Below are 27,773 nucleotides of genomic sequence, written 5' to 3'. Positions count from 1 at the left end.
TTTACTTTTCTTTTCGAAATTCCGGAAACAAATGAGTAACGTTTATCCTTGTCAATCGTATTTATATTAGTGAAGAATCAAACAAGTTCATGCAAGATTGCTAGCACACACACCACAAGTCGTATTTCGTCCCTTTTCACGTCTGAACAAGCGTTGCGGGCGGCGGCAGTGGTGGTGCTTTGCAAGTCTCGACACGTTCGTTGTACTGAATATGGAATATGCAAGTTTTTACAAGTAACAGTCGCTGAGCTTCTCAAAACATTATCTGCCTAGATTGATAAGCAAAGTCAAGCCAACATTTTAGTTCTTCACTATCGAAACCAGATGAATTTTCGTGGACCCCCGCTTACGAATTGTGAACCCCCATTTTTTTGTTACGCCAAAGTAGACCCCCGTCGAGTCTCCCGTGGACCCCTGGGGGTCCACCTGGACCACTTTGGGAATCAATGTTTTAGAGGGTCAAGATTATTCACTGCTTTTTGATGTGGCATCCTTCCATTCTTTAAAGATTCATAGCATACAATCCTTGATAATTGGAAAAAAGAACTAAGCAGGAATTAGGCAAGAATCCTGAAGGTCAAATATCCTGGCTTATTGAAGAAGCTGCAGTATATGACACACTGCAAGAAAAAAATGTTGTTGCTGGTTTTAAAAATGTGATATAGTGCCTCTGTCATGACAAAGTTCTGTGTAAGCTGCTGGCACTGACAAAGTGAAGAAAACCAGAGAGTAAACTGAGATTATTCAGCCAATTGATGATATATTTCAAAAAGATTGCTCAGAAGAATTAGGCAGTCTGATGCATCCAAACCTATAGTAAAGAGAACATAAGTTGAAATTATTCCCAGGAGAAAGGAAAATTGTAAATCATGATAAAGTTAGATTGGAATCATGATAAAATCACCAGCTGACGATTTAAACTATTTGCTCTAAAACTGCGGTGATGAGTTAATTTTATCTTCCAATACCACATCTGAAAATATACCAGAATTGATTTCAATTACTTACTCAATTCTTCTCTTATTTCCAGGAGATTGTGATCATAAAAATTTATGGTAAAAGAAAAACTTGTTCAGACTGCATGTATGCAACATGTGTGTGTGTATATATATATATTGCATACATGTGATCTGAACATACATATATATATATATATACACACATACATATATATATATATATATATATATATAAAGTAATGAAATGTAGTAGAAATAACAAAGATGGACCCCTGAATGTGAAAATAGGAGGAGAAAAGATTATGGAGGTAGAAGAATTTTGTTATTTGGGAAGTAAAATTACTAAAGATGGACGAAGCAGGAGCGATATAAAATGCCGAATAGCACAAGCTAAACGAGCCTTCAGTAAGAAATATAATTTGTTTACATCAAAAATGAATTTAAATGTCAGGAAAAGATTTTTGAAAGTGTATGTTTGGAGTGTCGCTTTATATGGAAGTGAAACTTGGACAATCGGAGTATCTGAGAAGAAAAGATTAGAAGCTTTTGAAATGTGGTGCTATAGGAGAATGTTAAAAATCAGATGGGTGGATAAAGTGACAAATGAAGAGGTATTGCGGCAAATAGATGAAGAAAGAAGCATTTGGAAGAATATAGTTAAAAGAAGAGACAGACTTATAGGCCACATACTAAGGCATCCTGGAATAGTCGCTTTAATATTGGAAGGACAGGTAGAAGGGAAAAATTGTGTAGGCAGGCCACGTTTGGAGTATGTAAAACAAATTGTTGGGGATGTAGGATGTAGAGGGTATACTGAAATGAAACGACTAGCACTAGATAGGGAATCTTGGAGAGCTGCATCAAACCAGTCAAATGACTGAAGACAAAAAAAAAAAAAAAAAAAAAAATATATATATATATGTATGTGTGTGTTGGCCAGTTTTACAAAAAATCCCTCTTAAGTATGAAATTTAATGAAACAGATTAAAATTTATACTTCAGCACTGAAGACATGATTTGTAAGCTGATCAAACTTACAAATCCAGAATTATGGATTATAATTATTATAACTGGATCTTACAGATCTAATTACAAACATCTTTTCAATTAAGAACATGATTACTTTTCAAGATAACCTAAACAACTTCACATTTTATTCACAACTGCATTTTTTAGTGTAATTTTGATTTCTATTTATCTAATAATGTGGGTTTTTTTTGTAATATTTATAGATTTTCTCCAATTTTGTTGATATTTTATTGAATTTTATTTTGATTTTTTTAAAAATTATCTTTTGTAATATTTTATTGAGTTATTTCTATTTTGATGATTCTGTGAGGTTTTTAAGTATATGAAATTTTCTTAAGATTTTAACAGGAATTTAATGCATAACTGATTGTAATACCGTTGGTTTCTATTGATATTATTTTTATTCTACCTTAAATTAATGTGATTTATAGTAAGTTTGCAGTTTTTTATCAACAAATTCTTTGATTAATTCCCAGTTATGAGTCTATTCTACTGATGTATTGACAACTGTTTCTAAATATTCCATTATTATAGAAAAAGAGACATTTTTGTACTACTTTTTCATAAATAAAAAGAATCAAGCTTGTAATTTTTTACATGCTATAGAAATAATTTTTTGGTATCCTAATAAAAACTCATATAAGAAATTCATAGAAACTGAAATTCAATATAAAGTCATGTAAGTGCAATTGTGTGTAGACGTATGATTATTAGGCAGAATAAATAAATTATAATTAAATTTTAACAAAAAACCTTATAGAGAAGATTAAATGCAAATTAAAGATTAATTTTGATTCTTTTTTTTTATAACAGTTAAAGAATGTTTTTCTTATTTAAAATAAATGCACTTTATTTCTTTAATGGAATATAAATTTTAAGGTTAACAGTCTGGAAATCCAGGGATATTTACAATTCAGTTTATGTGTAATAAATTAACTGAAAATATTATGCTGACTTTACTCAACACTTTTACTCCATTGTATTTTAAATGATACCATAACGAAAAATTCGCCTCCATTAATAATCGTAATAGCAGAACCGCCAACATGCAGCTAACTCGATAAGTCACGTTTGAACTTTGTGAATCTGTTTTTCTCAAAAAATTAAGTAATACCTTTAATTTTGTTTTGGTATGGATTTATGAATAAAATTTATGAAATAGAATTAATTTAGTAAATCAATCATATTGCATACTATTTCGTAAAGTATATCTGCTTATTATTAATACACATGCACTATAGTGTTATTTATGTTTATGTTGGCATTAGTGAGCTTTAGCTCAAGGAATATATCCCGGAGTTTGCCTACAAACAAACGTCGCGTTGCTTTTCTGCTTAAGTGTATGTGGTTAATTTTTTGTTTGTATTTGATTAAATTTGGTGATGTTTTAAATCAGGCAAAAATGAAACACAAATTTGTTTTCCGTAATGGAAAACATTTTCTATTTAAAACGGCTGCTAAGTCTTTAGCCTAGTCATTTGTGTACCAGCATGAAGGAAATGGTCGGTGGATGCTGTGTTTGTTCGGACGACCGTGGGTGGACTGAAAACCCCCTCGTGTATTGCGATGGACAGATGTGTACTGTGGCTGTACATCAGGGTGAGTAATAAAAATAATATTACGTAGGTCTACCTCCTGCTATGCAAATCTTACAACCTCCTTGGCGGGCATTGACTGCATGAGGCCGTAACATTTTTATACAAACTCCTTGCAATTGTTAAATGAAACAATAATTTCTGTCTCAATGGCACACGTTTTGTTACTTTAAATTTGTGCTCAGAAGTAATATGGTCTTGGTTAGGTAGCTATTTCACTTATCTTGCTAGGTTATATTTTGTAAACAAATTTAAACTCTGAACCTCCCATTGTACACAGCCACACGTAGAGTATGCTCACAGTTTGAATTCGATCGTTGTAACTGTACTGTATAATGTTAATAGTGTTTGTTTGATTAAAATGTAGTCTAGTTTTACTTCATTGCTGTATTAGTTTGTGCTCCTTTTACATTTCAAATATGACCCATGTGTATGTCTAACTTAGTTTTAAGGTAACTTGTGTTTGCTGTATTTCTATATTTTATAGTTTGAAGAAAAAAAGTTTTCACTGCATTAATGAATTGAATTTATTAAGTTTACTTGATACAGTAAATAAAGTTAGTGTCAAGGGAGTTATTTTTACTTCTAATATATGCCATCCACAGTTATATTCTGTTTTCTTTGGCATTTAGTAATCAAATTCACTTTTAAAAAGATAGTCCATCCTAACATTTTGGTTAGGAAGCATTTTTTATTTTCAGCGTTTTTAAAAGTTTTCAGTTTGTCACCTTTTTCTGATTGTAATGTGTTTACATTGAAAGAAGTTTAATTTCATATTGAAAAAAATTGTCACTAATTTTTTTGTACGGACTAAGGTTTTTGTTTATATAATTAATGCAGTTAATAAAACAGACATTCACTGAAAGAAGATTGAATAACCTTTATGTGCTTATTTTAGTCCTGAAATGGTTACATGATCTTTTCAAATGTTTTAAGATACATCCATTATACTTGAAGGATGTGTATCCTTCTATATTATATAGTGTTCTTTATTACTTGTAATGTTTTACTTACAAATAATTTATTCTGTGGTAATTTAAATGTTTTTGTTACTAGTAAAGTTAAAGTTATTAATTCTTTGTCTCCCACTCAAATGATATTAAGGTAATTTAGAGCTTTGTTATTTTTTTTATATGATCTTTCCTTTTATATTTACAATTTCCTTTTCTTTGTTTATTTTTGTAGATTTTATTGATTTATCATAAAAGAACAAGGAAATACAAACAAATATATTACGATAATTGTACTTAGGTTAATGTTAAAAATAATTTCATTACATTATAAGACAAAAAGTATGACTATCCTCTATTTCTTTCACTAAGCTATTACAAATTTATTATAAGATTATCTAACATGAGGCACATCTCTTAAATTAAGGGTCCTTAATCATGAAAATTAAGATCGAAATAATGATAATTTTCTTCTGTTTTCAGATAAACTTTTGATTTCTTGGTAGTTTGTTTTCCTTTTAGATCATCTATAATTTTTAATCTTTTCTGGCATCTCATCTTTGCATAAATTGGGTGTGTATGGGCTACTAATTTTTTCTTAAACCAGTATCATATCACTTTTTCAGTGAGTAAGACTTAAATGAGTGAAACAGTGAATGTCAGTTAAATTCATAATTTTGATTGGATATTTTGTTATGTTTATTTAGCATAAACATAAATCGCGAAAACAACTGTTCTTTCATCAACAAAGTGCTCTAATTGAACAGATTCTAACTGTTTGAATTAAATTTCTTGAAAATGTAAGGAATTACTACAGCTGATGTGTGTTTTCCTCAGTGTCATATGTGGCAAAATCAAGTCTTAATCCTACCAGCAGGGTCTGATGCAAAGAATCATTGGATTCTTGGTGCAAAGAATTGTGGGATTATTAAATGACTACATTTGTATTTTTGTAACTTGCAAATCAGTCATTTCGATTTTTTATTTCACATTCTTAAGTAAACTTTTTGTTTTCTGAAATTTATTTTCACCAAAAAGTGTTTGACTTGTACCATGTAGAGTTAGTTCTTGTTTAAATTAATAGTGGAATCTTTTTAATTCAAAATTTAAATTTTATTGCATTGAAGCTTGAAATATGTTATTTGGCTTCCTTGAATCTCTAGTTGAAACATTTCCCTGAAATATTTTCCCCATTATCATCTTAAATTTAATTAATTTCTTCTTTAACAAAATAAGGGAGCTTGTTTAGTTATTTTCAGTGAAGTTTCTATTAAAATTATAATCTTCTGAATTATTGAAATCTTAGAATTGTGTTTAGAAAGAATGATTCTGTCCCTTGGAATGTATGAATTCATAGATTTTTCTTCTTTAGCACTGACATGATTTTATATATGTGTGTGTGTGTGTGTGTGTGTGTGGCTGAAAAATATATTTTGTATGTTCAAATATTACACACATTTATTTTTAGAAGTCTTTTTTAAATTTATGGCTAAAACAAGGAAAAATAAAATGTCTGAATTGAAAAAACTAAATACTGATATAAAAACTTTTTCAATACATGAGTAATAACAATTGTATCATATTATAAATTGCATACAAGTGGAATGCAAATCATAAAATCAATCAGTTAATAAGAATTTTGAAATCAGAGTCCATTTTTCCTTAATTCTTTCTTTATACATGTATAATATATAATGCTTAAGCTTAATGTCAGTAGCCATCCCCCAGTTTATAAAAAATATACAAAAGTCTTTTAGCATTGTGAGTTTAGCATTGCATTCGACTCGTTACTTAGTCAATGTTCATTTAGTCACAAGCGTTTATATTGTAACTGGGTTAGGCATGGGGTTCATGCTTCCATGAACTCAGGTAATTCAGACGGTGATGCTGTAGGATAGAAAAAGTGAAGATGTCTGAAGGAAGCGTAAAGCAAAGGCATTGGCTGAGTTATTTGTTGTTACTCATGTAAATGTCTGCTGAGGCATTTGCATAAGGGGCATCCCATCTGAGGCCTGGCTGGTGACTGTGAGGTGTAATCAGTTAGAGGGTCTGAAGGCAACCTCTGTTAAAGCCCTTCAGGGCTAGGAATAGAGGGGGGGTGGTGTGGGGACTGAAATCACTGCAAGGTGGGGTGTCTTCCCCTACGCGGTTGGGATATGGAGTATATATGTATATACATATAATTTCTACTGCTGATATTAATGCTCAAGATCTTTACAAACTTCCTTAACTCTAGATCTTTATAAACTCTGGAATTCTTCACTCTAAAGGTACTAGTGAAATGAAGTATATTTCAATGATGGTTGGGTTTAATGCTGCCGTTAAAAGCTACATTAATATTATATGTTTTGATAATTATACTGAAAGTTAAGATTAGTGATTTTGTATTTGCTTACAGCTTGCTATGGGATTGTAACTGTACCTACTGGTAATTGGTATTGTCGTAAATGTGAATCTCAAGAACGCACTGCAAGAGTGGTGAGCATTTTTCTCTTTTTTGTATGTAGTATGTTAAAATCAGTATATTTATTATATTTTGCCTTTCTGTTGATTGTCAGATTTAGTGGGTATTTAGTACTCTTGCAACATTAGAGAGAGATTGCTTGAAATAATTTCATTGGATTATTGATCTGTATCTCTATTTAGCCATCTGATAACATAAAAAAAAATTACCCTAGATTTAAAATTAAAAGGATAAAAAAATAAGTACTTTTGCTTGACATTGGCATACAGATTACATTTTTTCTGTTTAACACCTATGTAAATGTGTTAGTTTTTCCCATCAAGAGTCTTAATAATGCAATCTATTTTCATAAATTAGTTTAACTAAATAAAGAAGAGTTGGATTTTTTTTTAATGTTATATGATTTTAATATATATTTGTGTCAAAATGTCAATAAACATTTTGAAGACTGATTTCTATGAACACTGTATCATGTCATCGAAATAAAAGTTGATTATTGCTAAGAACATTTAGACAGAATTCCATCACTTGATTGTTTACTTACTATTTTCTTTGTGATCTTTCCAGTGGTATTTTAGAAATAATAAAAGTTGATTACTGTAATCATTTTTCTTAAGTTTTTTATAAAATTCTTTTTTCTTGGGGTTGAAGTTGATTTAAAATTCTGCAGTTTTTAGGTTTTTTGTAAAAAATGGTAATTTATGAAATAAATACTGTATTATTGTCATAAACAGAGTTTGTAAGTAGCTGCAATTGGTTGTTGGAGTGTGAAATTATTGCGTTTTGTGCATTTGAGGTAGAAAGAGTATTGTGATAGTAATTTTTTATTTATTTAAGGACTATTTTATTTACTGTCCAGTTTTTTCTTTTAATAGTATATTGGTAACAAAATAAATTTGTTCAAATTTTCTATGTGTTATATGTAACTAATTTGCATCAGATTTATGATCTTAGGCTAAAATTTTTGCTTTCAGTATGGAATTAAATTCTTTTAAACAGCATTATTTTACTTAAATGTGTTGTAATCACTTAACTGTACAAAGCATTGGGAAAATTCTCAGTACCACAGTTCTTATCACTAAAAAAAAATTAATATAAATAAAAAAGTTATAACTCATTTTGTACAAATTGTATTTGTTTAGAAAATCTTGATCCAAAAATGTATACAATCTGAATATCTGTATTGAATTGCATTTTTTAATGAATTCTAGCTGGTAATGATTATTTTTTTTAGACATTTTTCAAATTATAGTTCCAATGTTTTTGTAAGACTTTTAGGATTTTTTTCTGGTGAGGGAGAAAGAATAACACCATGATTTTTCTCCTGTTAAAGAGCTTTTCCCAAAATATTACTAGAAAAAAAATGTTGACTTTACTGTCCTTTCTAGAGACATTTGTTTTCAGTTTTTTCAAATTGTACAGTTTTTGAATCTCAGAAGGAAACCAGACAGAATAACAAAATTTACACTTTAATGAATATCACTAGCAGGTTATTAAGCCCTGAAAGTTTATTCTTGTTATTGGTACTCTTTTTGATGATACAATATCTTAAATATATGTAAAAATGCCAATTTTATTTTGTGCTGAAGAAGAAACATAATTTATAAGTAATGTATAGTTTCAGAATACTTAATAAATATGTTATTTATATTAAAATGTTTTGGTTATTATGAAGTTTATGTTATTGTAAATGATTATTTGAAAAAATAATTTTGTTTGGACTAGTGCAAATGTTTAACCCTAGCCTTCCTGTCTGCAAGGTTGGTAGTTTGATGTCTGACAGAACTAGTTATACTTTGACGTAATGGATCCTTAATACAATCTCTTTGCCACCATTCTGTTGTTAGGTTATAATTAACACATCTTGTCTTCATAGTCCTTGAATGTAAGAGACTTGGTAAATGAACAAGGTTACAGTTACGGTCATTACACATTTATTGAGTTATATTTATTTACTTCTAATGGAATTAAATACACATATGTCAAAACAAAATTTTGAAAATGGGTAGGTGGGTCAGTACTCTCCTTCCACAGTTGTTGCACATCATGTACAAAACTATTTCCTAAGATGTTTTAAAATAAAAACTATTTAGGGCCTTGTTGGGTAAACATTTCTGGTGCTGAGATAGAGTAACTCTTGTAAACTAATATTATGTGGGCCAAATGTAATTTTCACCATTTTTGAAAATGTTTGTAACTTGTTTAGTCAGTATTACCCAGAATAAGTTTCAATTCTTTTTTTGCGATTATTAGGTTCTATTTCATTGTTTTACTTCTGTATGTGTACCTGTAATATTATTGTTAAGTGTAAATATTAATATTTTTGAATTAGGATATTATGTTAGCTCTGATGTTATTTTTGCTACACACACTGTACATGAGTTTTTAAATTTACGTAAAAATATGAGTTCTCGTGGACATTCCCTCCAAATTTGCTAAAGTTGTTATAAAATATTAACTAAATATAATAGTAAAGCTTATTATATATCTAATCACAAATGTAATAAGGGGGAAAATAACAAACAAATCAAGGAATGCAGGTACAGTGTTGTGATCTGTTGAGCAACAATAAATATGTTAATTGTGAATTTTACAAATTAATTTTGAGACAGTTTTAAAATATAAAATGAAACTTTATCTGCCATTTGAATTTTTAAAGCCAATTTAATACAACATATAATTTGAAAAAATGCACAAAGTGAACATTTTTATTTCAGCAAGGGTTTTTTATTTTACTAGTTTTAAATTATGTTACATTTTAGAACAAGGATGTTGTACTCATGAGTAATTTACGTATCTGAGAAGAAGTAAGTTCTAGAGCGGTTAGAAACCACAATGCAACTAAAGAAGCTGTAAGGTGCAATTGACCAGATAGTAAGCACTTATACTTGCAGAAGGAAACCAAACCACTGATCGATGGTAATATTTTTTTACAATATATTCGATATTTCTTCATACAGTGCATATTGTGTTAATGTATTTATTATTTTTTTTAATGATTTCCACCTTTTTTTGAAAAAATAATTTTTATCCTTTTATATTTTCATATTTTTAACCTCTTCCTGATCCTTCCACCTGTTAAAACTGTATTCAGTCCAGTACTTACTACTTCTATGAGATCACATTTGAGTGGAAATTACTATCTATAAAGGAATTATTTCCTGAAAGTCACAGTTGTTAGTTCTGGAAACTCATGACTAGAATGTTAACTTCATTAAATATAGTAAAACTAGAGTAAAAACAAATTCTTAGAACATTCTGGATTGAAACCTGCACTGTTTTGTTTATAAAAAATGAAAGTAAAAAAAACATACTAGGTACAAATTATATGAAATGAAACCAAATTATTTTAATAAATAATTTGTTCAGAAGTTTTTATGGTCTTACAAGTACTTTGTAGTAATTTTATATTGCTTACAGATTACTCCTTAAAGTAATGTACATGTATATGGGTGAGTTTTTAAACATATGTTCAGTTTCTAATTTCTTCTTTCCCTTTATCCACTAAAACATCTTTGTTGATTAGCTGTATATATTTGTAGTCATTTAGTTATATTACATTGTAATAAAAAATCATTTGTGGTTTCTTATCGGCTGGAAAACTTTGCTTTTTAGTATATAAAATATATGCTTGAGTACAGTATTTTTGTATGCTGTAATATCAACTACTTTAATTCTAAATTAACTAAATAAAAATGATTGTGATCTTAAAGTCTTAAGTGGAATATATCCATTTTTTGATTGATTTTATTAATAAAAATACAGCACTAGTCAAAATATAAGATGCCTGTGATAAAAAAGAAGAATATTAATTATATTTCACCAGTGTAACCTTAAAGATTAATGTTAAATTTCTTATTTTAACGCAGTAGTATAACTAGGATAACTTTTAATTAATTTGGATGAAATTTTATTGCACTTTTAAAATCGTAATCGCTTTGAAGAATTAAAAATATTAGTAATTAGAAAGTAAGGATTTCTCACTTGGCTCTCATAATTAGTACTGAAAATTTGATAGATAAGTCATACCAAACTAAGCAGAATGTTGAACTTATGGGAAATAAAAAAAATGTTGGTTTTAGGAAGCATAGGTATTTATAGAATTATTATAATTTATCAAAAATAGTTACATTTAATAAAAATATTTTAAAGAGATAAAAAAATAACTGTTTTATATATATATATGTGTGTGTGTGTGAGTATACGCTGTTCTAGTACAAAAATGTCAGTTTATTGTCTGTTTTACATAATTATTTTTTCAGACTCAACATTTTAACCATGGAAGTTTTGATTTAAGTAGTATTAATTTTTTAAAGTGATTTATATTCTTTATATTAACTGTACAAATGTAATTTAATCAACTGAGTAAACTTTTATTACAACTTGTTTAAGTGTTTGTTTTAAAATGCACAATCATATTTATGTTTTACTGTCTCACCATTTTCATAGAACTCTACAATCAAGCATGTAAAACCCATTTACATGAAAAATTATCCAGTTTTATATTAAAATTAAACTTATGTGTTCATAGTTTTAATATACAGTGTGATTTTTATAGTCGGTTTTAAAACATCAATGATCCATTGTGATCCTTTAACCTGATTATTCTTATTTCTTTGTTACTTACCCATTATATGCATTTTTATATTTGTCTTTGTAATTTTTGTTTTCTGTGTGCTTCTTATTATTGAATAGTTCATAAAAAAGTAGTCTGCATTTGTTGCATATCATTTATTTATCAGTTGGAGAGGTTTAGTTGAACAGCTTAGTATTCAATAGAGTACTTGCACATGCCATACGATTCCAGGGATAGGTGAAGTTGTTCCTGTAAAAACATTATTGCACTTTTTCTTGTGTGGCTGTTTAATTTTTTGATAAAAGCAATTTTTTCAAGCATATTGATAAGTAAGATGTTCCCATGGGTAGAGATGTTTCAGTCATCTGAGGGATTGTGGGTGGGATGGATGCCTGCTGCCTAGTGTGGGCTTTTTTGAGCATTCCTATGGGTATAGTTGGTTTTTCTTGTATTGCAGTTCTTCCTATAGATTGTCCTTTCTCACTACTGACTTCTTTTCCTAATCCTTCATCCTTTTTTGCTAATTTTCAAATTTGTTTATTAGTGGTGTGTATGTGCGTGCACGCGTGCTTGTGACATGCATATTGGCTGGATTCCACAAGGTTTATACACAGGATTCCAGAATCTATAGAGCCAGCATGTCCTTGGTGTGTTAAGGTTGTAGGCTGTTTGTGAAATGAGTTGAGGACTTTGTATCCTGTTTGGTAAAGAATAATTAGATTAGAATCCTACATAATTAAAATTATCCTAATATATCTAATTATAATTGCATTTCTGAACAATCTAATTAAACGTACTTTATTAATAATGATACAGAAACTTCACTGTTGAATGTCGATAGAGGACCATTGTCTAATAGCCTATTAAAATGTTACGTTTATTAAAAATAATTTTGTAAAAACCTTCTGTTATAACCATATTATCCTATCCCTTAAAATTGTTCATGGTAGAGGAAATTAGTTTGATCAGTTTAAGGTTTGTTTTACCTCTGTCTTTCTTATGATAAATTTATCATGCTCAAGAGGCATGCATTGGTAAAGTGGACAATCTGAGTTGGAGATTTCAGTGGTTTAGATGTTTTTAATCTTTCGATTGAGATTGGGTTAACTAACAAATTTATTTGTATCTTTTACTTTTTATTCTCTTAATGCTATTAGAAATTTTAGCGTTTCTTAAGTGTTATTTTTTTTTATTTACATTTTTATATATTATTCCTGAGTTTCCACTGTTAATTATTTAAACATTGAAATTCCTATATTTTTTTAGATTTTAAATAAATATTTTTGGGTTTCGATTGTATTACAACAAAATTATTTTACAGTTTTAAAATAGTCTCTTAATATAATACCACAACTTAAGTATTTCTTATTATTGACATGATGAGGACTTAATGAAATTAAAATAAAAAAAAAAAAAAAACTGTTATATACTAAACAGTTAGCTATTCTCTTGTTTTGTATTGTGGCATTAGGCATATGCAACTGTACTCTGTCCCAAGAGGATTAACAAACATTTTGCTAGTTCACATAAAAATGTGTTTGTATTTCACATTAAAATTAAATTAAATTCTTTTGAATTTTGAGCAAATCAGAAGTTTTATTTTGATATACTTTATGATGTGCTTGTATCCATATAATATGAAAAAAGCTCATTGTTTTTTAAATGGTGCTGGGCTTTTCAAATAGCAATTTACAGAAATCAGAACTCATTTGTTGGATTCAGTAACCCTTCTCTTCCTCTTCTCAATTTTTCTTTTCCTTTTTGTCCCATTCCTCTCCAACTACGTTCCCTTTCATTGATTGTTGAATAGCAACTAAAATTTTCACATTTCAGATAACATTCCCATTGTTCTGTCTTTCTGATCCAGTATTTCTGTTTTAGGATTGCCATTTTTTATTTTATGTTTATTATTCTATAATCTTCAAACAGAAAGGCTTAACATCTGATAATATTATTCTCTTATGTAATCTGATTTCAACCTCTTCATTTGTTGTTTTTCATTGTTTTTCCTATGCTCTTATATACATGCATACATTTCATTCTCTTGATCGAAAGCATGTTATGTTTCTACATAACATTCATGTTATGTTTCAACATCAACATAAAGCATGTTGATGTTTTCCTGAATAGTTCCCAGACATCAGATGTTAGATTGAAAGGGCTTCTCACTTTCAAGAATTATTTCATAGTTTGATCAAAAATATCCAAAACTGGGAAGGAAAATTAGAAAAGATAATTTACGAGACACACTGTTAACAAAAGACACACTTGGTGTGTTAACAAGTTGCATTTGGTTAAAAAGTAATTAAAGGGAACTTCAGCATTTTTTCATTTAGAAAAAGATCTGTTGAAACTACAGTGATTAACAGAAAAGTCACTGATGGATAAAATAAGACAACTTTTGGTATTTACCATTAATGCAAAGCAAATTATTAAATTTCAAATTTATCAGCAAGGTTGTTATATAACTAGTACAAAATAAACATTAAAATAATCCAAAGTTATAGTTCCTTTTTTATCTATCCAGGCTTTATAATTTCAGTTTCAATTTTGTATTTTCCACTCCATCGAGGTGCTGGATTGGGTTGCAGATCAATTTTTTAACAAGGTCAAAAAGTTGATCACCATATTTTCATGTACAAGTTTCAAGCTAATGTGGTGAATTTAAAAAAGAAAAAAAAGCATTTTTTGCTAGAGACATTCTACAATAGTAATGAAATTTGATACTAAAATATTTATTTTCAAAACTTCAAAGTATTTTCTTTTTATCAGTAAATAGGCAACAGGTTAGGTATGCAAGAACTTTCTGATAACATTTGAAACTGGGTTTAAAAAGATTTCTTCCGGTTTAAATAGTTCAGCAGTTGATGCATACACAATGGTTATGTGTGTGTTTGTGTAACCATTTCTTACCCCCATTTATTCCTGATATTAATTTCAAGGTAAAAAGTAACTTTAAAAAGAGTGAGAATGTAGTTGCACAATTTATATTAGCTTTCATTATTTTTATTATGATTTGTGCACATAAACTATAACACATAAACTATTCCTTATATGTTCAGATTATATGAAGTTTAGGTAACAATGCCACAGGTTGTAAGGGAGTACCACTCCTTTCCACAATATAAATACCCTTCTGGTATTTGTGTGATGGTGAAAAATAAAAATCTTGATCAGTATCACTAAATGAATAAGAAAAGCAAAAATACATTATAAATGGAATAAGAAGATTTATAATAACAAAAACTGAGTAACGGGAACTGTTTCATTTAATTTCTAAAAATAAATTTATTTTTCTTTTAATAGAGCACATCAGTTCACTTTGATATGGTACATTTTTGAACTTGTTCTCATTTTAGGATTGGAAATCTCACTTTTTTTTATAAAGGATTACTCTAAAACTAAATGCAAAATTATTTTATGAAATATTTTTGAGAATGGTGATTTTTTTTAGATAATGATTAAATTTGCTTTGTGGTGCATTCATCTGACCACAAAGTGCTAAATGGTTTCATAAATTTTTGTATAGTGTGTATGTATTGTATTCTGTCCTGACACATGTATTTCTGAATTCTTTATAACCTAACATGGACACTGTCTTTTTGTGGGCATTCTTGAAATTACCAGTGCTAAAAAATTATGAAAATAATTGATCAGTAAGACACTTTAACGGCAGGAACTTTTTATTTAAATTTTTGAGAAAACCTAATGCTGTCAAATCTTGTAATACCTGACTTCTTGTTAATGGAAAACTGGCTGATCCCATAATGATTTCTATTTCAACCATTAATTTTGCCTGATTATATAACATAAATATTTAAATCTCTTTGTAGCGGTTTAATACTTTACATGACTGATAAGAGATGTGGTACCTGTTATAACGGTTTTTATTATTGAAAAAAATCTTTTTTTATTTGTAGCAAGCTGTACTGGGTTACATATGACAAATTATTAATTTATTTATAATGTATTAATTATAATTTAATTTAATAATAATTTATTAATTTTACATAATTTTTTTTATTTATTATTATTATTATTATTGAATGAGTAAATTATCGTGAAAAGATTTGATTTATTCTTTGATGTTTAGTAAAGAAATTTTAGAATTTATTTTGTCTAATTTTTGTGTATAGTTAATAACTGTACTCATAATCATCATAAAAATAAATGAAATTCTGAATTCCTACTATGAAAAAACATGTGTGCCTCATTTTTATGTTTGTATTAATCTATTGTTTCTTCTTTTGATACAGACTGATGTAAAATCCCCCCAAAAATATTTAAAAATAATACATTGTCAGAATTGTCCTTAGGAACAGTAGAATTTTGTCTTAAAATGTAAAATGTGCAGTTATAAAAAATTCATTCGTTTGTAGTAATAAGATTATTTTTCCAGGTCATATTTTGGTAGTAGCCGGAAGAATTTTATTAAAATCCGTAACATAAAACGTCTAGGGCAAATACATTGATAGGATAGATCTTATAGAAAATAAAAAATTTTCCTTAAACTTGAACATTAAGTATGAAACTCGATAAATTTGTACCGGTGATTATTTACAACGGTTATTTTACAAAATCATGTAGTAGATGGCATAATCTGTTTACGTATAATCTTGGGTACTGAAAAACTTGTCTGAGAGATACACTGTACGGAAAATGCTCTGCGTTGTTAGAGTGTAGATGTGCTTGCAATTCTCGTTACTGTTTTTAAGATTTTTTTCTTTATAAAAAAACATTTTATCGGTTATATATCATCAGAAATTATATTTTGTCTTTGTTTTTGTTATAAATGTTCTTTTTGATCTGTATCTTTGTATGACAAGGATTCTCTTCATTCTGTCATATCACTAATTTACCCATGTTATATAATCTGATTGTAGGTTTCACTATTTTTCTTAAATGTGGTCAATAAATTGGTTAGCTTTTGATTTCTTAGAAATAATTATTTATTTTTATAAAAAGATTATTTTTTAAAAATTCTTGAAATCTGTTGTTCTTAATTCATAATATTTCCTTACTAGCCTATAATTAAATTAGTCATGTTAAAATATTGTATTATCTCAATTTTGGTAAGCATTAAATACAATTTTAATTATTCCTCATCACTGATCATCTTAAACATCAGATGGAGCGTTTATCTTTTATTAAGAAGTTCTAAATTCAAATCCCAGATTATCTGATATATTTATGCACTTACTTTTGCCCCCATACCACTAATAAAATTACTAGATATTTGACTGGTTGTCAGTCTGTTGACATTTATTTGATTAAATTTAAATAAAAAAAATCTTTGAGTATCTGAATCTACAAGTAAAAAGAAACATCAGAATCAATGTGATACAGGTAATAATGATATAATTGTTCTATAAATATAAAAATTTAATTGAAATACATTCATTAAAATCACTTCGCATAATAGCTAGACTATTATTTCCTCATTTATAAAGTAGGTATATTTTCTATGAAAATCTTCCTTCTGAAACAAAATTCTTAAATGCTTTCATTCTGTATGGGATGGAAAAAGATTGGAATTGTGTCATTAAAATTAAGGACCATAAAAGATTGTGCCATTTTATTTAGACTGATAATTTGTTTAGATAATGGACACCATCTGTAAATGATTGGTGTTCATTGTTTAGTGAAATATACACAGAACTCTTAACTGTACTCCACAGAACTTGAACTCTCTTTATTTTTCATTTTTAGTATAATCTTCAATGCTTGTAAGCAAGTTTTAGTGAACAAATTAATAATTTATTTTAATACATCCAGTAAGATTGTCTTCAAAAATAATTGCACTAGCCTTCAATATATTTTTAATTCAGCATTAGTAGAATATGTTTTAGTTCTGTTTAATTTTCTGTTTCTATATTTCTTATATTAAAACTTTCTCAATGAATGGCATGTTACTACACAAAAAATCATAATATCTTTAAAACTTTCCATATGTTCTCAGTAAAACATATCAAAAATATCATGATCACATAACAAAATCACATTTCATATTACCTTTTGATTAATTTTTTGGAAAAGAAAGAGAACTTTCAAGAGAAATTTTCAAGCAAATGTTGGAAGAATCAAGTTTAAATAAACACCAAATAATAACTGATTGACATAAAAAATTGTAATCTTTATGTACAAACCAATAAAATAAGACGTAAAGAATGAATTACTTCAAAAGTAGAAAAGGTAAAAGTAATCAACATTGAGACAAACGCTTTTAAGGTGTTGAACAATGAATTTTAAAGCTTACTATTTAAAATTACTGCCAGATCAGTATTTAATTATAAGTAAAATAAAACATTTTATCAAAAATAATTTTGAAATGTTACAACTAAGAAACTGCAAATAATAAATTTCCATAACAAAAATTATATTATGAAAACTTACACGCAAAATTTTTTTGGAGTTGCAAAATTGGATTTCCTTTTTAGAATTTCAGAATTCAAGATCACTAACTTAGAATGGTTGATGTATTTATCAAGTTCATACAAAGTTATTAGTTAAATACTAAATAAAGTTAAAGGTGGCCGATCTAGAATGATTGATGGCATAAACATCAACATTATGCATAATTTTATTTTATAGTTTGGTTGATAAATGTCATTTTGTTTATAAAATTCAAGTTAGTTTGTATCGAAAACTATTGGTATGAACAGTGTGTAGAATGTTTCAAAAATTTATTTTATTTTGTTGTAAGGTTAAAAACTTTGAAAATCTTTTTATTGCGTCACAAAGTACATGATAATGCTTTATTATTGAAAATTATAATATTTTTATATGTATATAATATAAAATTTAAAACTGAAACCTAACAAAAGGTTATAATGTATAACCTGGTTATACATTATAATGGTTATACATTATAAAGGTTATAATGTATATATTTATAATGTTTTTATTATATTTGTTAACAGTCTTTTTTATAGTACAATAAACTCATTAGAGTGGGGATTAAATAAGTTAGCGATTATCATAAAAATTAATAAAGTTTTGAGCAAAGTTATTTAACTTTTTGTCACCTAAAAGAGTGGGTACTATCTTGGCAGCTGGGTACAGTGCTGTTGATCCTATACCGGTTGATTGTTGCAGTAGGGCACAAAAAGGTTCTCTTGCATATATTTACATGATATTGAAAATGTACAGTTACATAATTGTGAGAAAAAACATATACTATATTTGTTGGGATCTAAAATACCCAATTCTAAGCCACACTACAAATTTTTAAACGGTTTTTGTGAAAAAAGTAGATAAATAAAAATAAATAAATAAATAAGTTTTAGTTATAAAGAATCTTTTACAAAGTATAATAAGAATGAATAAAGGGTTGTATAAAAAAATAGATAATTTGATAAGCTAATTAATTATTAGTAAAAATAAAATTTAAATATAAAAAAAAAAATCACAATACATAAAATAATTCCATATAGGTAATTTAAATTGAATAAATATTAGTAATAATCAGAAATATATTAATTTCACTGTCACTATTGTTTCTGGATGTCATTGTCATCATTGCCCCAAATTAGGTCATTTGTATCCTTGGCATTTGTAATGCTGCATTTCTTAAAGGAGTTAGATATTATTTCATTCAGGATTTTATTACAGGTGATAGAAACCCGTTTTACTATTCTTAAAGACAATAGATTACCTTTTGTATTTTCTGAAGTTTTCCCTAGACTATTTTTCATTGAATCTGCCAGTTGTCCTTTAAATCCATTCATTACAAGCATGTTTCTAGGTTTTTGGAGAGTTCCAAAATTTATAGAATTTACCCGGTCTTCCATTATTTCAGAAATCATACAACATTTTTGTAGGTAATGCCATCAGATCATTGGGAAATTTTTTGTTTTTGGGCATTGTTTTCCTGTTTAATAATAAGAACGACTGTAATTTCTGGCCATCTACTGTAATACATAGCATTACAGTGACACATTATTTTTCATGTCTTGTAATAACTATTTTAACTTCTTTTTCACCTTTTGAAGTTACTGTGTAATTCTGTGGCATATCAAAGGGGGGTTTCATCTGCATTTACAGTATTCTTAAATACATTTGTATGTTTTGCATAATGCAAATGATATGTCAGTGAAACTGTACAAGCTTATCTTCAAAATCTGCAGGAAGTTTCTGGCAGATTGGAGTTCTCCATCTAAGAGAAAATCCTCCCCTTTTTTCATAAATCTTTTGCAATGGCCGCTTGATCCATTAAAATTTTAAATTTATCAATAGCTTCTCTTACCTTTAATTGCAACGTTTATATTATTACTGGCAATGCTTTAGATTGAGCATTTTTTATAAATTAAGCAACATAATCATCTACTTGGAGAAATCTTCCTGTTTTTGGTCTTGTGAAACCCTTTGTCATAGATCACATTGTTCACCCTATTCATGAACATTTGTTTCTTCAATACTGAACTTTGTGCTGCTGATCTATTTGCATTTCTTCTGATATAAAATCACCTTCCTTTTTATATTGGCTATGTTTGAACTGCTTGAGATGCTGTACATGATGCTAATACACTGATGATAAGGTTGATAAAAGTATGGATGATAAAGAAATGCAGTATGTAAAAAAAAATCAAATGGACAAAAGTATGGAAATAGATAAGTACACACAACCAAGTTATAAGATAGGCTAAATACCTACTGAAGTTTATCACAGACAAAGGTATTTTCCTTCCTGGTCGTTACTAAAAACTAAAGGTTTGTTAACCTCTAAACAAAGTGAAAGGACTCATTGTTGTCCCTTCCTTAAACTAATTTTGTCCTGATAACATTTTGAAAAACTACCTGAGAGAGAAAATAAGTTAAAACTGCCAGTTTTCAGTAAAAAAAAATAACTCTGGGGAGAGGATGTTTTTATTTTCAGTTGTTAATGGTTTTTTAGATGTTAAATATTAATAACACAATATTTAAGGAATTTGAAAACAAAAAATTAAGAAGATTTAAAAAAAATCTATAATATATATTTTTTCAAATTGAAAAAAAATCGAATCTAAGCTGCACCTGATTTTTTGGATATTAAAAAAAGGAAAAAAGGTGCAGCTTAGATTTGAGGAAATATTATATGTTGCAAGCTTGTTAAAAACACATTAATACAAAATATCATATAAGCCTCTTTTTATATTTAATAGAACGATTAATCTTTATTATCATTCATCTCAATAAAAATATAAAAAATTAAATTTAACATTGTTTTTGTGCTGTGTGAATGATTGTTCCATTATGACTGTATTCTGTGAGCAGTTATAAACCAGTTTATATAAAATTGCATTACTGATAAATATGTTTTTAAAAGATAATCCAAAATAAGTTAAATTTACTTAGGTTTACTTTCATTTTAGTATTATTTTGCCAGGCCTCATTATTATTTGACTTTTATTATTTGATTTTTATCATTATTAATTGACTCAATTCAAATTGTCCACTTCGCTACTTCCATGAAGGAGTGACCGCCTTGACTTTTCATCTAGTGATAGTGGGTAAACATTTTGGTCAGACTTTGCATTTTCATATCTTATAAAATGTTCACAACGTATTATGACAAGGTTTGAGCATTTATGGTGACTTAATCATAAGAGGCTTTTTTTTTATTAAAAAAAAAGAGAAAGTAATTTGTATCACCACGAGGAAAGTTTACCTTGATGCTAAAATCCTTAATTCTCTTTAAAATTATCTAATATTTCATTTGTGTCAATATATAATTATACAGCAGGTCAGCTTTCTTACGTAATGATGACTTAGTGAAACTACTTCCGTAATGGATGTCAATATCAAATGGTTGTATGTATGATACCATTTCACTTCAATTGCATTGATGTTCGTTTCAAACTAAAAAACCTACTTTGTCACAAGTGAGACAAAATTTAGAACTACCGCTTATTGTAATTCTGTACAAATGAACTTGAATAAACAGTTATTTTTCATGTTTTTTTGTAATTTGTTTACAAAAACTATACCACACAATATGTAATTTCACTCTTAAGGGCAAAACGTTTTGTAAAGTACAAATATCATCTTACACAGTCGATGAGAATGGGTAGGGGAGCTACTTCTCAAATAACAGAGGATTGGCTTTGATATTTATTTAAGGTGTAAAAAAAGATTGATTACAATCTCATAATTAATAGATTTAAAAATAAGTAAATTAAGTAGTTTGTTATAAATTAATTTACTTAACCTCAAAATTAAAATAATCCAAAATGATAAAATTGAAACTCTTGAGAAGTAATGTTGTAGTTCATTTAGCTTATTAAATAAATTCCTCCAGAAGAAAAGAAGATGGAGTCATTGTTACTTCTATTAATGTTACTGCTGTTGTAAAAAATTCCCATCATAGTCTTAACATCTCTTATATATACTGTTTCATTGTTTTCTGAGTAGCTCAAATGAGGATGTCTTTGATAACCCATAATTTTTGTTTGCTATAAATTTTAGTGGATTCCTTATTATATGATCAGAAGTCGCTCTTTTTACTTTCCTAGCATCATAGCTCTAGAGCTATGCTGTGAGAAGAAAAGTACGGTAATCAGTCAAAAAGTTGGGGTATGGGGTTTTTTCCATTTCTCCTTGTTTCATGACCCCAAGAACCCCATAAAAAATGGAGGGATTAATGTTCATACTTACATATGTGTGGATGTGTGTATGTATGCATGTTTGAAGATTAATAACTTTTGACTTGATAAATTGATTTTTATGAAACTTTATATAGAGACTCATCGTGTATATGAGGCAGTTTGTTGGTAAATTTTTGCAGTCAGTATCCTTAGGGGAGGGATTTGGGGTTAATTTTTTCAAAATTTTACAAATATAACTATATACACCAAATAATAACATACACTCGTGCTTATCTTACCATTTTTTTTAAAAACAATTTGCCCCAAATTTCTCCCTTCCTGGAAAATCGAAAGCTACCGTTGTATTTATTGTATATTTGTTAACAGATTAACGTCTTCCTAGGCATATTAATAGTGCAAGCGGCCCAAAAAAATACTTCAGTGTGGGAGAGCCAATCAAAGTTTAAAAATATTGGTTTTTTTTTTAATTTTTCAAAATTGTTTTTGTTTATTTAAACTTTTAATGTTATTAAAAGTTAAAATAATAGACTTTAAATAATAATATTACAATAAAGTTTCGTCATAATTCATCCTCCACCCCAAAAAAAAAAAAATTTAGTTAACTTTTTATCGGTTGTATATTTTTTAATGGAATTTATTTTAGTATCTTCCATTTGTCATAGTAAACATAGAAAAATATAAAAAAATTTCATTAAAAGATGATTTTGGTGGTGGGGGAGCAGAAAAAAATACAGATTTTTTGAATTTTGAAAACTTTGTTTGGTTGTTTAAACATAAAATGATAATTTTACTATAAAACTTAAAGAAATCTTAGGTAACTTTCATTTATAATCATTTTTCCTTTGTATAAAAATAAATAATCAGTACCTGGAAAGTATTATAACTTTGTTGCCAGCTTTTTTTTTTTATATATGGATGTATTGAAAAACTAGCTGTAGAATTTTTTTATAAATAATTCTGTTTAAATATTTGACTCTTTGACATTGATTTAATTGATAAGTAGGACATATATTAAGGTATGTCTGATCAAAATATTAGCAAGTGCTCATATACACTGTGAATCCTCTAAAATTGTCATCATTTTTTATACTTATGTTTTCTTATAATCAGAGTCTTGTAAAAACCCTATACAATTTGCAAGATTAATTATTAACCCGAATTCTTGATAAGTTTTGTGGTTCTATTTTATTAGAAAAATGTTTAGTATATATTAACATGGTATGCTCAGCAAACTGTCATAATTCCTTTTTTTTTTTTTAGAGGTGCGAATTGTGTCCTAGTAAAGATGGTGCTCTTAAGAGGACCGACACTAATGGGTGGGCTCATGTAGTGTGTGCTCTTTACATTCCTGAAGTTAGATTTGGTAACGTCACTACTATGGAGCCTATATTACTACAACAAATACCTACAGAACGGTTCAATAAGGTATCTTTATTTTGTTTATGTTTTAAAGAAGTTCAGTAACAAGATTTATTTATTTTTTTACATTATTTATCATTGATTTAGCCCATGTATTTATGATTATGAACTAATTTTATTTGTTATCTGTAAGATGATTTATTTTTGTACGAAACTTATGCTTAAGGCTTAAGTAAAATAGTATGGTTCATATATATTTGTATATTTAAAAAAAAAAATGTAATGTGTTATGTGTTAATGAATGAATGAATGAATGCTTGATACAATGATTGTAATTTAATCATTTTATGACTCCATATATGTATAGCAGAATTTCTTATTTCCATAGGTTTGTTATATTTGTGAAGAATCTGGTAAAGGTGCTAGATCTGCTGTTGGTGCTTGCATGCAGTGTAATAAATCTGGATGTAAACAACAGTTTCATGTGACATGTGCTCAGGCGCTTGGTTTACTTTGTGAAGAAGCTGGAAATTATCTGGATAATGTAAAATATTGTGGATATTGTCAACATCACTACTCCAAATTGGTATACTTATTTTATTTTGTAATAATAAGTCATTATTGGTTTCTAAATATGATAATATACTACATATTTTTATAGTTTCCAATAGATAATCGTATTGTGTAAATCGATTTAAACTTCGCAAATAAACTGAAAGTATATATTTATTTTATTATCTTCTCCCATCTGTTCACCTTCAATATATTATGTGTTTCCTTTTACTGTTTTTACCCGGCAACTTTCACTATCTTGTCATTGCTTCTTTTGTCTTCTTACTTTTCTCTTGTCAAATTAGGAAACCTATACTGTATCATTCACGGTCCATTTTCCATCATTACATCTTACTACGTATCCTGCCCATTTCCATTTGAGTGTCTTTATTATTCTACATATGTTCATTTCTGTATCTTGTTTGATCATCAGACTTCTGATTTTATCTCTTCTTGTCACACACTTCATACTTCTTTCCATTGCTCCTTTGTTACTTTAATTTATTGATAATCCTCTCAGTGAGAGCCCAGGTTTGACATCCATGCAATGGCATATTTTGTTCCGTTTCCTTAATTAAAATCAAACTGAGATGTAGATATAATATTATATTTTTCAAAAAAGTTTGATATATGCATACTTTCAAATATTTTTGTTAAGTTAGAGATCATTGATATAGGCCTGCAGTTGTTAGCTAGTTTACTGTTGGTTGACTTGAAAACAGTAATTATGTCAACAAATTTCAAAAAGCTCAGTTGTCATAGGATGGGACTGGATTGTTAGATCAGCAATTTATTTCTTGCTACTTATTACTTCTTGTCATAGTACACTATCCCCTCCACTGTACTATTAGCACAGACAACACTTCTTCAGACACCCCAGGTAGAACAACTGCATCTATGTGTTTACACTTTCTAAACTAAACTTTGAGAAGTAAAATGTTGATTTTTTTTTTAAACTAATTTACAAATTGTATGTTGTTTTATATGAGCGCACACACACTCACACTCTAACTGGTCAGTACTCACCCAACCTTCTGGCCGTGGGAAGAGCCCCCTGGACCCCCAATTTGTTTGTTATACTCATGGTATATGTGTATATATATATACATTTACATTTACCATAACAGTAATGTAACATTGGCTGGCCCTAGTATAAATTTTCTAAACCCACCGGGTTTGGTGAACGCATCTTCCCAAATCAGCTGATTTGGGAGGCGAGAGTTCCAGCATTCAAGTCCTAGTAAAGCCAGTTATTTTTACACGGATTTGAATACTAGATCCTGGATACCAGTGTTCTTTGGTGGTTGGGTTTCAATTAACCACACATCTCAGGAATGGTCGAACTGAGAATGTACAAGACTACACTTCATTTACACTCATACATATAATCCTCATTCATCCTCTGAAGTATTATTCTAAATGGTAGTTACCGGAGGCTAAACAGGAAAAGAAAGAAAAGAAGTATAAATTTTCTATTTATTTATTTTACTTCGAATTTTAATTAAACATTTTTTTAATTATGATGTCATATTTATATATATGCAGTTATTTTATTTAATTGACTTCTTATGTTTTTGTATATATGATTGTAATTTTAATCTTTTAATATTAATTTAAAAAAAGAAAAATTTTTTGTTTGATATGCAAGTTGATATAAGTATATTCTTATATACAATTGATGATGCAGGATCCCATGAAAGTGTGCTTTTGGGAAAAAAATAAGGTGTCGTTTTATGATTTATGAGTCTGATGAGATTATGGACAGGAGCATTAATAGTTTACTGAAAGCAATGTAATAATGTTTGGTTTGTTGCTTTTTTTTTAAGTGCTTCGAGGGTTGGGTCGTTTAAGCAAACTTTTTGTTTGTGCAATATGTTTATGACTAATGCTTAAATTATGGTCTAGTATTTGTTGGATCATTTGTGAGTTCCATAATGTTGTTTTTATGGATGTGTTCTAAGATTTTCTGTTCAGTAAACATCTGTTAATGATGACTAATGTGTTATTGTGATTTTTCTAACAAGATGTATGTTTGTATTGCTTTATTTACATTGCTAGATGCTGAATGCTTCAATATATATAATGGATAATCATTAATATATTAATTGTGTTGAGTGAATTTTTTATTTCATTCATAGTTTCTTATGTAGATTGATTGTTTTTTCTACATCAGCGTTTTTCTTTTAATGGACAAGTTATTGACATTTAATTCATGCATATCCAATGCATATAATTAACATTTAACACATTCATTATGAAAATTTGTTATTTTATTTATATAATCTTTTAGTTATCAAATAGTTATATTCTTTATAAAGTGGTTTTTAAATCACTTTAAGCATTAAAAAACCCATAGTTTTTAAATTAATTATTGGTTATGCCATTAATGCTAATCAATTCATGTGCCTTAATCTGAAGCATCTTGTACAAAATAGTATCAACTCACCTCTGAGTTTATGGTTGTAATTAATTGACTTTTTAATTCAGAATATTTCCCACTTTTAGTTACTCAAAATACTCTCTGCTTCGCAGACGTTAAGGGAAAAAAACAGTAATTTGTTTTTACCTTTACCAAATTTTGTTTTACCTACATTAAATTTAAGCTTGGCTTCCCTCCAACTCTGTCTTTGACCAAACAAATAACTAGCAATTTTTTTTTGTCTTCAGTGATTTGACTGGTTTGATGCAGCTCTCCAAGATTCCCTATCTAGTGCTAGTCATTTCATTCCGGTATACCCCCTACATCCTACATCCCTAACGATTTGCTTTACATATTCCAAATGTGGCCTGCCTACACAATTTTTTCCTTCTTCCTGTTCCTCCAATATTAAAGCGACTATTCCAGGATGCCTCAATATGTGGCCTAGAAGTCTGTCTCTTCTTTTAGCTGTATTTTTCCAAATGCTTCTTTCTTCATCTATTTGCCGCAACACCTCTTCATTTGTCACTTTATCTACCCGTCTGATTTTTAACATTCTCCTTTAGCACCACATTTCAAAAGCTTCTAATTTTTTTTCTCAGATACTCCGATCGTCCAAGTTTCACTTCCATATAAAGCGGCACTCCAAACATAAAGTAATGAAATATATCATTACTTTCGTTTTGTTCCTGTTTATTTTCATGCGGTAGTTCTTGTGTAGGACTTCATCCATGCCATTCATTGTTTCTTCTAAATCCTTTTTACTCTCAACTAGAATTACTATATCATCAGCAAATCATATCATCTTTATCTTTTCACCGTGTACTGTTACTCTGAATCTAAATTGTTATTTAACCATCATTAACTGCTAGTTTCATGTAAAGATTAAAAAGTAACGGGGATAGGGAACATCTTTGTCGGACTCCCTTTCTTATTACAGCTTCTTTCTTATGTTCTTCAATTATTAGTGTTGCTGTTTGGTTTCTGTAAATGTTAGAAATTAATCTTCTGTCTCTGTATTTGAACCCTAATTTTTTTAAAATGCTGAACATTCTATTTCAGTCTACGTTATCGAATGCCTTTTCTAGGTCTATAAATGCCAAGTATGTTGGTTTGTTTTTCATTAATCTTCCTTCTACTATTAATCTGAGGCCTAAAATTGCTTCTCTTGTCCGTATACTTTTCCTGAAACCAAATTGGTCTTCTCCTAACACTTCTTCCACTCTCCTCTCAGTTCTTCTGTATAGAATTCTAGTTAAGATTTTTGATAGAAATGACTAGTTAAAC

General features: G+C 28.5%; 1 protein-coding gene across 2 annotated transcripts in view; it reads left to right on the top strand.

Annotated features, from left to right (window-relative positions):
* Positions 1-3,277: 3,277 nt before the first annotated feature.
* Alh (coiled coil domain containing protein Alhambra) overlaps positions 3,278-27,773 on the top strand; it is a 116,164-nt gene continuing 91,668 nt past the window's right edge. For both annotated transcript variants that reach the window (XM_075357290.1, XM_075357289.1), the window contains exons 1-4: positions 3,278-3,587; positions 6,932-7,011; positions 23,417-23,581; positions 23,904-24,101. In XM_075357290.1, the coding sequence (XP_075213405.1) occupies positions 3,479-3,587; positions 6,932-7,011; positions 23,417-23,581; positions 23,904-24,101 (552 nt within the window). In that variant the 5' untranslated portion in view covers positions 3,278-3,478. The remainder of the gene's footprint in view (positions 3,588-6,931; positions 7,012-23,416; positions 23,582-23,903; positions 24,102-27,773) is intronic.

The sequence above is a fragment of the Lycorma delicatula genome, chromosome 2 (assembly GCF_047948215.1).
Source record: "Lycorma delicatula isolate Av1 chromosome 2, ASM4794821v1, whole genome shotgun sequence".
Taxonomy (NCBI): Eukaryota; Metazoa; Arthropoda; class Insecta; order Hemiptera; family Fulgoridae; genus Lycorma; species Lycorma delicatula.
The sequence above is the reverse complement of the archived record's forward strand: the minus strand, read 5'-3'. Positions and strand labels throughout refer to the sequence as shown.